The 12,108-nt window shown below is 37.3% G+C and overlaps 3 protein-coding genes, 1 non-coding gene and 1 pseudogene across 4 annotated transcripts; 1 reads left to right on the top strand and 4 right to left on the bottom strand.

Moving 5' to 3' along the window:
- Positions 301-2,173, bottom strand: LOC104751378 (protein BRASSINAZOLE-RESISTANT 1-like). The gene is made up of 2 exons (XM_010473307.2): positions 1,708-2,173; positions 301-1,387 (listed from the first exon to the last, which is right to left on the bottom strand). The coding sequence occupies exons 1-2, from the start codon at positions 1,948-1,950 to the stop codon at positions 677-679; spliced, it is 954 nt and encodes a 317-aa protein (XP_010471609.1). The 5' UTR covers positions 1,951-2,173; the 3' UTR covers positions 301-676.
- Positions 3,469-3,540, bottom strand: TRNAD-GUC. The gene has a single exon. It is a non-coding gene; the product is annotated as a tRNA-Asp (tRNA).
- LOC104751377 lies at positions 5,206-7,657 on the top strand (annotated as a pseudogene).
- On the bottom strand, positions 7,800-8,958 carry LOC104751376 (pathogenesis-related protein 5-like). Its single transcript, XM_010473306.1, has 2 exons — positions 8,852-8,958; positions 7,800-8,651 (listed from the first exon to the last, which is right to left on the bottom strand). The coding sequence occupies exons 1-2, from the start codon at positions 8,904-8,906 to the stop codon at positions 7,963-7,965; spliced, it is 744 nt and encodes a 247-aa protein (XP_010471608.1). The 5' UTR covers positions 8,907-8,958; the 3' UTR covers positions 7,800-7,962.
- Positions 10,839-12,056, bottom strand: LOC104751375 (pathogenesis-related protein 5). Its single transcript, XM_010473305.2, has 2 exons — positions 11,959-12,056; positions 10,839-11,711 (listed from the first exon to the last, which is right to left on the bottom strand). Exons 1-2 carry the CDS (start codon positions 12,005-12,007, stop codon positions 11,038-11,040), a joined length of 723 nt encoding a protein of 240 aa, XP_010471607.1. The 5' UTR covers positions 12,008-12,056; the 3' UTR covers positions 10,839-11,037.

Here is a 12,108-nt window from a genome sequence, read left to right as displayed (position 1 = left end):
GCCTCTGGCATTGTGAATGATCATCTCACAGCTTGTTTCAGATACCAAGAATGTAATGTTGAGACTGAGAATGAACTGAAAAGCCTTGAGATGGACACCAAACTGGATCTGCATTCTCCACGGCTTGTTTGATCAGCAACAGGGGATTGGATTATTAAGAAGATGAGTGAGCAGAGTTTGTATTCATTATGGAATGTAGCCTTTCTAGCTAGCTCCGTTAATTGATTGTGCTTTTCTTCTAGCTAGCTTTGTCTAACTAGTTATTTGATGATATGGGTTAGTGTTTGACAAAAAGATTGATTGCAGAGAATAAAGAATTTAACATTTTGTAAAAGAATATGTTCTGCAAAGATTGGATCTTTGATGCAAAGAGCATGAGCTTGAGACATGAGACTAAGCAATTTGACAAGACACAAAACAGGTTCAAGCCACTACTTCATGTGACATTTGTAAGGGGACAGAATCATACATATTAAGATATTTTATCTACAAATAATGCTTTTGAAACCAAATTCATGAACTGAACAAATCACTCTAACACTCCAAATGCTTCCACGGAGAAGGCTTTGAGAAGCATATTTGGACAGTAAGTGAGGAACATATGAGATTCCCATAAAGATCCAAATACCTGGAAGAAGGAACAATATGAGTTTTTTTGCCCAGTTTGTTCATATTGTCAACCACGAGCCTTGCCATTTCCAAGTGTAAGCTCAAGATCCTCCATACCAACATCATGTATCCTCTCTCCTTCCCACGGCTTAACTTGGCTATTCTCAAATTTAAATTCAGAGCTTTGACCAATCTCTTGGAACGCAGAAGCATTTGGAGACATCTGCGGAGGAGCGGGTTTCACAAGATTGAAAGTAGGAGAAGTTGGGACCATAGAGGCAGAGAATATAGGCTGTTGATGTTGTTGTGCAAACTTCTGAAAACTTATCCAATGACCAGAATCAACAGTAGAAGAGTCAGACTCATCACATTCAGGTATAGTAGCCGGGGTATGAAACTGGCGATGTGTAGGACTAGCAGGTGCAGAAACCGCATAGAAAGGATAATTAAAAGACGCCATGGATTGTTTAGCAATAGCCATGGACTGCTGAGCAATAGAGTCCCAGTTGGGCAACGGTTTAGGATTCTTGGAAGTTGGAGACGTGACAGGTGGGGTAACGGGACAACTGTTTGAGATTCTGAGAGAAGGAAGAGAGGAAGGAATGCCACCGTTTCTGAGGAAGGGGAAGTAGGTGGAATTTGGTTCACCACGAGAGGGACTTGGGAAAGATGAGGAAGAAGGGCTGACTTGGTAAGACGGGATTGGACTTTGAAAAGCTGATGAAAGAGGGCTATGCATCCCTGTTGAAGCTATCTCACCATGTAGAGGCTTGCATCCCTGTTGCTCCAAACACAAACAAACAACAATAACCAATCAGAATGGATCAAGTATCATAGATACAGATGAAGAAGACCTTAGCATACTAATAATATAGCTCAAGATTTGGATCATCAGCAAATCATAATTGGGACACATCAGTCTAAAATTAGAAAGATAACCCTAGATCCATGTATAAACATGCTTGATTTGATAAGGTAACTAAAATGTATTTTTCCTAATTTTGAATCTAAGAATCAAAATCGACGAATTCAGATTCAAACAACTCCAACGTTAAGAAACAATAAGGCTCAGATCTGAAAGAAAAAAAGTAAAATAACCTTGCGATAAGTAGTACCGTCTTCTTCAACAACCCAACCAGCTTCAGAACAAAGAGCCTTAAGGACCTCATTATTATCACAATGTTTAGGCAAATTATAATCCCCTTGAGCTCTAAGACCAGTGTATATCTTAGCAGCTACAGCTCTTCTCCGTCTCTCTCTCCTCCGATTATTCTCCCTCTCTCTCCACGACGGTTTCCTCCTCGCTGCTGCTGATGTCGACGTAGCACCGTCAGACGTCATCGGCAAAAAAAACCACCACCGCCAAACCTCGAAATCTCCGAGAGAGAGAGAGAGAGCTTTGGATGGGGTAGGTGAAGAACTGAAGATTTGTGTGAACACAGACTGAAGAAGAAGAAGAAGAAGATGATGAAGAGAGGGGTGAGAAGTTAGTGCTCACGAGGAATACGCTTTCCCTTCGCTGGAATCGAAGAAGAATCTCTCTCTCTCTNTTTTTTTTTTTTTTTTTTTTTTTTACTTTGATGTTAAAAAAGGTTGACTCGTCTGTGTGTGTGTGTTCGAGTACTTTGAGGTGCACATTAAATAATTACTGTTTTTATTATATCAATCGTCCACGTGTAACAACGTGGTGTTTGAAGGGTGAGATTGAGTAAAGTGTATATATAGGGATGTGTGTGATTCGGCGTACACGATAATAAGACAGTAGCGTGTGTGTATCGTCGTCGTAGCAGTACGTTATTGTTGATTTTTATTTTATTTTTTGTTGGTGTGTGTTAAAAGAAAAAAAAGATAGTAATGACCAAATAATACACAGAGAAGAAGAAAAGATGAGACAGTGTGGGACCCGATTCTTCAGTGTGGGTCCCTTACTTGTGTGACCGAAAAACACACCATTTGATTGGTTCTCTCAATTTTTTTTTTAATCTCATACTAATAGAGTAGATATAAATCAATCATATAATAAGATGAAACATAATGATGTCTTTAATTAGATAGAGAGAATTACCACTTTTTTCTTAGCATATGAACGAATTGTGACCACTTTTGTCTTCATTAGTTGTATGTAATTTACCCATACATTTACTTTCTTAACCCTCTTCTTCGTAATTTATAATTTGGGTCGTATTTAGTATTTACTAGTGTATATGTTTCTATGCATAAGTTTATTTGAAGCTTTTAGTATAGTATCCAGATTACTTTTATAGTCCACAACTTGAAATTTGCTAAAGTTTTTATAAAGTTAATTGCTGAGTCCATCATTATATTTAGAATGATTTATTAGTTGTTTTATACCATCATTTATAACTAGTAACTACACAAATGTATAGTTCATTGAAAAAGGGGTTTGACTGGGTTTGTTCCACAGCTAGGCTCGGCGACATATTATATATGATTGATCTTACAACGAATGCAAAATTGAGATTACACTTTACAAATGTTAATCAAAAATTATAAATAGTCAAAAACATATATACTTCGTATAAGCTACTTTTACCTATATGGTATAAACTGTGACTTTAATCTGGAAATGTCAACTGTTTTATGTCGTAATAAAGTTCAGAAAAACCAAAAAAAAAAAAGGCGAAGAAGTATGACTAACTTAAGAGGGTACAGGCGTACAGCTCTGACTCGCTAGACTGCTAGTAGTAGTATAGATACGTAATAAATTCATTTACGGTATTTATAATAGCTTTAGATGATGACGTTTATCAGAATTCAGAAATCTCCGTGTTATATAATCTCTTGGGAAGATTTGGAGTCAATCAGAGGGTTTCAAATAACTTATGGAAAAAAAAAGAACGCCGTTGCCGGGGATCGAACCCGGGTCACCCGCGTGACAGGCGGGAATACTTACCACTATACTACAACGACTTTGTTGATTAGTTGACGACATGAACTATAATTAATATTAATTAGTTAACTCTTAAAACCACCATTAGTTTCCAGCATTCAGAGAAATATGATTANTTTTTTTTTTTTTTTTTTTTTTTTTTTTTCTGGTTTCGGACTAACTAGCGACAATAGGCACATTATATGCTATTTGACCAAAAAAAAAAAGAAAAAAAAAGCACATTATATGCTAAATTTGTCTATATCATTGTTTTACTTTTGTACATATCCATGACACACTAGAACTATATGTGTTTAGCCATGAAGTAGTAGTCATCAAAATCTACTAAAAATTGAAACGCCCAAAGATACAAAATAGTTAGTGTATATAAAAAAGAAAACACAATACAGTAGGTAGCTAATCATCAAAATCTAGTTACGTATATATATAAAAAAGAATATCCCATTGAAAACATGCACAAACTAATTGTCATACAGAAAGAAAACAAAATTACAAATAAGAAGCATTATAGTACGTCCTATATATCAAATGAAGGAGGCGTTGCTAAAAATTTGGATAATAACACTAACAAATTTATGTGGGTGACGGTTTACATTGTAGATTATTTAGTGTAATTGTAAACACCAATTGCCTGAAAACAGCATTTTAGCTTATAAGGCCAAAAATAAAGACTTTATCTGAAATATGTTTTACTTTTTGGATTACTTCCGATCCATGTTACACCTAGCTAACAACTCTTTTCTTCAAACTTTTTATACCGTGTATTTTTTGTAGGTTTATACCTTCAAAGTTTACAAACATGTTAATTGTTAATATCTTAAGAATCACACTCCATTAGAATTTGCGTTTTAGTTAAATGTTCTTCATATTTTTATATAAACATATTATACAATGAATGAAGTAATTAATAATAGAGAGAGTCCGTGTGTGACTGTGTGTGTGATTTCAAATTCAAAATAACATGCGAGAGTAAAGGGGTATCACTGTAATTTACTTGAATGCATGGACCCATTACTCCTGACTTTTTAATTATTTTTGAATAAAAAAACAGTCAACCAATTCAGGATTCACGTCGATCGCGTGTATACATAACACAAAAATTTAACAAGTATGGCCCTCGTTTTTCCTTTTATATACTACTTAACCTATTTAAAACCCTCTGATAAAGCACCAAAACTCAGATTCCAATACAAAATTAGTACCCAAAATGTTTTCTTTTAACCAAAGGGTACTCACTCAATCCATTGGTTTTTTTGTTTTGTTCCCATTTCATTGTATAAAGTTAAAAAATATATATATATATAGACGTGTGTACCTATTACTTTTAACAAGGAAAATAAACCTTTTTTTTATCTTCGGATTAATTCACTCATTGTGAATTAGACTACAAAATTTTGATCTTTCACCTCATAGATATTTAACTATTAGAGAGGGTAAAGAAAGTAAAAAAAAAAAAAAATTGTAAAAGTGAAAAAAGGTTTTTTTGGTACCTATCCATGGAAGATAAAAAAAAAAACCGCTCAATTTCCACAGAGCAAAATGGTGGCAGTACAAAAACACACGTGGCGGATAATCATTGGTTAAGATAGGAAGGCGGTCGCTATCGTCCCTTCCCTTCCCTCCTCTGTATCATCATCTTACTCTCTTTCTCTCTCTCTCTCTTACTCATCATACATACTCTGCTTTTTTCCTCTTTCTTCTCTCACTCTTACTCTGTCTCTTTGCTCTTCTCTTCATCAGACCAAAAAAAAACAAAAACCCCTAATTTCTTAGCTCGATTTCTCTCTTATCTCATCCAACCCAAAAGAAAAATGCACGAACTTCTCTTTCAAAGATCGTGAAAACTCGATTTTGTCTTATCTATAATAGAGAGGTAAAGAGAAAAAAAAATAATACAAATGCTGGAAGCTTCACAGAACAACAACAACAACTCAAACAGCATCCTCAATGGAGGAGGTGGATTCTCTCAGCTACAGAGTTGCTTCGGCGATTGCAGTAGCGAAGAGGAACTATCTGTCTTACCACGTCATACCAAAGTTGTCGTCACCGGAAACAACCGTACCAAATCCGTACTCGTCGGTCTTCAAGGCGTCGTTAAAAAAGCCGTCGGACTCGGTGGTTGGCATTGGCTGGTCAGCATAAATTTAGCTTTTCCCTACCTGGGTTTTGTCTTATTTTCATCTTTGTCTGATATAAATCCAAATCCCAGCTCGAATCATTAGCTTAGTAATGCAACAAATCAATCGTAGTTTGATTTTAAAAAAAAAAAAAAAACTAATTTTTTCATACCGCTGGGATTGATTATGCTAAAAAGATCATAACTTTAGTTTTATAAATTGCATCATAACGATCTGCACTTTTTATATTTTATTTTCTAACTTTAATTTACTTTTCTCAATCAATTTGTTTTTTCTTGAGAATCCTTCTTATCCTTTTTTTTTCTTCATCCTTGTGGGTTCAAGCTGGCTTTTAGATTTGTTTTACTTGTCACTAGTTATGATATAAACTAATAGATTTTAGGGTTATTGTTCTTTCTTTTTCAGATGTGTCATTTTCATCCTCTGCCGAATTTTTCTTCCTTTGTGTTTTGATGTTAACTTTTATTAGATTGATGTTCTCCGTCTCATTAGGCTGCCTAGATTTATTTATCATTATAAAATTTAGTGTCTCTGATCTTTTTGTTTTCTTCTTTTGATCATTACTAATTTCACCTTTTCTCTAGTTTTATAATGAAATCAGTATCTTGTTACAATTTCCTCATACCCCAAAGCATCTAATAATTTACTAATTTGGATATCAAGTTCCACCAGTTGTTGTCTCCCCCTAGCATTCCCATTTCTCAAAAAGTCCCAAACTTTACTTAGTTTTATCAAGTGCAAATTTTTGAAAATATCTAGCCCTCTCTTGCTTTTGGTTTTCAGGTTTTGACTAATGGGATTGAAGTGAAGTTGCAGAGGAATGCGCTTAGTGTTCTTGAACATCCTACAGGGAACGAAGTAGACAATGATCTTGAAGTCGAGCATAATACACAGTGGAACAATCCTTCTGATATGAGTAAGTTTGGTTCCTTGTCTCTGTCAATGAATGATCCGAAACTCTTCAATAAATGTGGCATGTTGTTGACAATGTTCTTCTGATACGAATGTCTTAGTTTTAACAATTTCCAGTTTTTTTTTTTTTTTTTGTCTTTTTGGAGCTTTGCTCTGTTTTGTTTTCTAGCATTCTAAAAAAGGTTTTGGCTTTTGAATTGGTTCTTAACTCTATCATCTTCTGCTGTCTTTTGCAGCAACTGAGGAGACTTTGAAGCCTCTTAAGTCGAAGCAGAGAGGACACAGATCATCGCGGTTATCTCAAAAGCCAATCTTCAGGGCCGTATCTTGTGACTCACACTCAAAAAACTCGAGTTTAACTCCTCGTGGGAACATGGTAATTCCTCGGATTTCTTCTACCTAGTGGGGTTTTCATTTAAATGTTTTTGGTTTACTGATTTGGGAATATGGCTTCTGCGCAGAAGGTTGATTTTACCAAATTGGATACGCCTGCATTATTGAGATACTGGCAACATTTTAACCTTGTGAGTTTATAAATAAAATCTTATGTTACCAGTAATTGTAGGAAAAGAGTTTTTGTTTTTTTGACTACACGTAACTGATCGTTCTCATTTTGTGAAGGTGGATGCTCTTCCTAATCCAACAAGGGAGCAACTAATTGACATTGTTCAGAGACACTTCATGTCTCAGGTAACATAAAGCTGTGGGTGATATGTTTATGAATTTGTCTTCTTATTTTTGACAAGGCTGAAACATTTTTCTGGTTTACAGCAAATGGATGAGCTTCAGGTAATTGTGGGATTCGTTCAGACAGCAACAGGAATGAAGAAGGCTAGCAGGTGGAAACCAAGAGAACCCAGAAACAATGATCTTTAACTGCATCAGCTATAGGCTAACAAAATCTGTCAAAGGCTAGCGCGGGTCACATGTTTTAACCATTCCGTGGCTCTTAAAAGTTTTTAAGTATAGTAGTTTTAACTCTGTCTATTGGGTGGGTTAACAGTAACACTAGTTATCATTGCTCTCTCCATGTAAGTAAGTTCATCAAGAACCAATGACAGGAATCAAAAGAACCCCTTAGTTGTCATTGCTCTGCTCCATGTAAGTAAAGTCCATCAAGAACCAATGGCAGGAATCAAAGAATCTCTAATTAAGCATCCATCTTTGTGTTATGTTCGATATGAATGTGTTATGAGGTGTATAGGTAATGCAAAAAACCAATACCATATATAAAATTCAAAAGAGATACAAATCAAAGCAAACAATGCAAATGAGGTGAATGTAACAACTGAATACTAGAAAATTCTTAAAAATGGAAGAATATGAATCAAAGTACTAATTTTTTCGTACATAATAAGCAAAAGAAACGTGAGAACCCAAATCTAAACCGGGTTAAGACCGGGTGGGGCAGAAAGAGATCAAGTAGTTAGATCCGGAACAAGTGAAGGTGCTGGTGGCGTCGTCATAGGCGTAACTGTAAGCACCAGGGCAAGCGCTTTTAAACATGGCCGAGTAATGCGTCGGAGAACAAGTCTGCGGCGTCGCGTGAGCACCGGTGCAACAGAACTCCTCAGAATTAAACGCCGCACAAGCACTTTTGCACGCCGCGATGATTCCGGTATGCGGATCCATGATCCGAAGCTCGTTGGGACAAACCGCATTGACGTCGGCGACGCAGCCGGCGTAATGACAATCACCGGAGCCTCCTTGTGGTTTAATCCCCATCTCGACATTGTAACCGTCGACGAGGCTCACGTCGTAGAAATCCTTGCCGCCATCGCCAACGAGTGTGAACTCAGCCAGAGTGACCGGAGGAAATCCGCCGCCGTTGCATTTAAGAACGCCGCCGCAGTCTCCGGTTTCGCAGTTACCGTGGCCTGAGGCGTCGAAGTTGCAGCCGGTACGAGCCCAGAAGCGGCCTGACCATCCAGCAGGAGCCGTGAGCTGTACGGAAGCGCCTGGAGTTAAAGGAAATCCGCCGTCGCCGAGGGTGTTGTCGTTGCCGGAGAGAATTCCCGGCCATACGGTGTAAGGACAACTGTTCTGTAGAGTGAACACGGTGGCGGAAACAGCAACGCCGCCTGCAATTTGAAAAAAATAAAATAAAAAAAAACTGGTAAAATGACTCAAATCCGAAGAACAAAAACGAAAATGTTTATGAAAATTATGTTGTGATCGAAGAAACTTAAGAAATGGTATTGAAATTAATTCTCATTTACAAAACAGATAATAAACACAGAGGAGAGAAAAAAGAAACAGAGGAGTGTGTTTGGTCTTTTACTTGTGATGACGACCAAGAAGAAGGAGAGAATGTGAATACTTGAGTTATTCGCCATTTTGTTTTTTATGGGTTTGTACTTTTGTGTGTGTTATGTGCTGTGAATGAATAAATGATGATGATGATGAATGTCAGTTACTCGCATCCTCTATTTATACGTGCTTCGGTGCTTGTTAAGATGTAACGCCATCGTGTTTAATTAATAATACTTATAATTTTGGTAAATTTATTTTTAGTTTACAGTAAATTAAAAAAAAAATGCCTTTGTGCAGATTGTTAGACCATGTTCTTTGGCTCGCTGTGAATTTTTATTATTAGCATTAATGGTTGATTCTTTGTGTTAATCCTTTCTTAATGTGACGGTTAGATGGAAATAGTGGGTCATTATTACAGGAGATTCATGAACGAGAGGGTTGAGACTTGAGAGTAATGGTGAAAGAGCATGGCCCAATTAACTAACTGCTAGTTATTTCTACAATTGAAAACGAAAAAATCAAAGAGACGTGAAGAGACCCCCCCCGCACGTGTTCCACTTTCACACGTCGTATGAGGTTCCGTTAAAAAAACAACAACCCACAATTAACAATTATCCCTCCCGCGCAACAAGAATACAAGATACGTGGTCTTCCCATGATTTCATCACTTGTAATTTTAGTTTCGTAAATTTTAATGCGGTGAAACATATCATGAGATTAATCTTTTGAATCAAGAAGAATTAGACAAATCTTAACAGTACGTTTATCATTTGTTTTGGACCTTTTGGTGTCGAACCGTAGAAAACTAAACCATGCATGTCTAATATTCGTATATTCATAAATGGGCTCAGAAAGTCAGAAATTAGAGGGAAACATTTTTTTTTTTTTTTTTGTCACAAAATTAGAGGGAGACTTTGAAAAATTAATACTAGGTGAGAAGACTGACTTGAATGTAGAGAATCAAAAGTTCATAAATTGACTTTACTGTGTGCCTGAAAAAATAGTAACATGGCAATTGGTTTCCTTGTACTTGTTAAGGGCCCTTTCATTAATGGCTCGATGTTAACTTAACTATACCCATAATTCTACTATTTTAGTCTGTTAACTCAGAGTTACATCGTCCACACGGTTTTTATCTACATATGCCGGCCATGCCTTATCAATTACATTATTAATAGCTGTAAGATTTGTAAGGTTTCTTCAATGTTTTTTTTTGGTTTTGGGTTTTCTCTAAGCCTTTCCCACAAAGTAAAGAATTAAAGTTCAAAGTTGGTTCGAACAATATTAGCATGGAAAACTTAACATTGATACCAAAAAAAAATATTAGCATGGACTCACTTGTACCTACTCAGATTAGGAGATAAGAGATCTCTTATATTAGCATGGACTCACTTGCATCTAGATGACATGACATAGGCCATGTTCTGATAACTGTCGCTAGTGACCCACTTTCCACTGCTTTTAAGGACAAAAAATAGAAGGAAAAGATGAATTATCTGTCATCATTAATCACATCGACTGTTTTTCTTTCAGGGGAAGGATAAGAGTTCCGTCGCTAAAAATTCTAGCAATGGGTTTTTGGAACCAGCGATGATAAAAGTGATCACCGGCGACAGCTTTTCTTTTCTCTCACCTCCATTTTTCACTCCGCTGCCTTTTATATTTGTGTCGCTGGTCGCTAATGTAGCGATAAGAAAAAGAACAGAGCCATAATGTTAATTAAGAAAACGTGAGATGTCTTCTCCCTCTCCCTCTCTCTCTCTTGCATCACCTGCAAAAAGACGGTAACATCCTTTTGGGACACTAGCTAGTGGGTTCTATGTTATGTCGATCACCGACAAATTAAGTTTGGTTCAGATGGAAACTTCCTTTACGGTACCCACTGAATCAAACGTTAGAACACCTTTTGATTGATTAAGAATTTTAAGATATTACTATAAGTCAAATAAATATGTGAGTTTCAGTATATATATATATATATATAATGCAATATTAGTAAACGGGACTGTAGATCATAGAAGTAAATTATTCTTTGTTTTATTTCTTTAAAGTATGCAAAATCACATGATAGTGTAACAACATGAATATTTAGTAAAAAGCTTTAAAAAGGTGGAAGAAGATGATTCAGAGTCATCATCTTTCCTTATTTATCTTTCCGTACATAACAAGCAATAGAAACGTGAGGGAGAAACCAGACCGGAGCTTTGTTTTTTCTTATGGGCAGAAAGTGACTTCGTAGTTAGCTCCGGTACATGTGAAGGTACTCGTTTCGTCGTCATAAGCGTAGCTATAGGCGTCAGGGCAAGCCCTCTTAAAAATCCTCGAGAAGTCCGTGGGAGGACAAGTTTGTGGCGTACTGTAAGCTCCACGGCAACAGTATTGATCCGTCTTAAACGCTTCACAGGCGCTCTTGCACGCCACGACATTGTTGTCAGGACCCATGACCTTAAGCTCGTTAGGGCAATTCGCGTTGAGGTCAGCGACACAGCCTGCGTACTTGCAATCTCCGGATCCTCCCGAAGGCCTTATCCCCAACTTAACATTGTAACCGTCGACAAGGCTCACGTCGTAGAAATCCTTCCCGCCATCGCCTACGAGGGTGAATTCAGCCAGACTGACGGGAGGAACTCCGCCGCCGATACATCTTAGACCGCCGCAGTCTCCGGTGACGCATCTACCGTTACCGGCGCCGTCAAAGCTGCATCCGGTACGAGCCCAGAACCGGCCTGACCATCCTGCTGGAGCTGTGAGCTGTCGGGAAGCACCTGGAGTCAGTTCAAATCCGCCGTCACCGAGCTTGGGTCCTTGGCCCGCGAGAGTTCCGGCCCAGACGGTGGTAGGGCAATTGTTCTTAATAGTGAAGACGGTGGCAGAAACGGCAATGCCGCCTGCAGTTTAAAACACAAAACCAAAACATCAAAAATACGAAACTGTGTAAAAAATTATGTTTACAATATAAATTGTGATCGAAGACGATGATCAAGAAAAAAAAAATCATGGAAACGACACTTAAGAGACAGTATTGAAAATTATATTCCTATGAAAAAACAGGTGAAGAGTGTAATAACGTAAGGAGAAAGATAACACATAAGTGAAACTAGAAAAACAAAGACAGAGTTTGTTTGATGTTGTTACTTGTGATGAACACGAGGAAGAGAATGTTAAAACTGGAGATATTCGCCATTTTTTTCTTTTCTCGTACGTATTTTTGTTGTGTTTCTGTGCTGTGGGTGATGATGAATGCTAATGGCACGGATCCTCTATTTATAGATGGGGGGTCTGAGC

Source organism: Camelina sativa, chromosome 16 (assembly GCF_000633955.1).
Source record: "Camelina sativa cultivar DH55 chromosome 16, Cs, whole genome shotgun sequence".
NCBI classification, from domain to species: Eukaryota; Viridiplantae; Streptophyta; class Magnoliopsida; order Brassicales; family Brassicaceae; genus Camelina; species Camelina sativa.
Note: the sequence above shows the minus strand (reverse complement) of the source record. Positions and strands in the feature narration are given on the sequence as shown.

Bases quoted from the DNA above. Each gene is read 5' to 3' on its own strand.
- LOC104751378 (XM_010473307.2), bottom strand. From the start codon at position 1,950: ATGACGTCTGACGGTGCTACGTCGACATCAGCAGCAGCGAGGAGGAAA. The intron at 1,388-1,707 runs GTTATTTTACTT...TTGGAGCAACAG, and splicing joins ACGGTACTACTTATCGCAAG to GGATGCAAGCCTCTACATGG.
- LOC104751376 (XM_010473306.1), bottom strand. From the start codon at position 8,906: ATGGCGAATAACTCAAGTATTCACATTCTCTCCTTCTTCTTGGTCGTC. The intron at 8,652-8,851 runs GTAAAAGACCAA...TTCAAATTGCAG, and splicing joins CTTCTTGGTCGTCATCACAA to GCGGCGTTGCTGTTTCCGCC.
- LOC104751375 (XM_010473305.2), bottom strand. From the start codon at position 12,007: ATGGCGAATATCTCCAGTTTTAACATTCTCTTCCTCGTGTTCATCACA. The intron at 11,712-11,958 runs GTAACAACATCA...TTTAAACTGCAG, and splicing joins CTTCCTCGTGTTCATCACAA to GCGGCATTGCCGTTTCTGCC.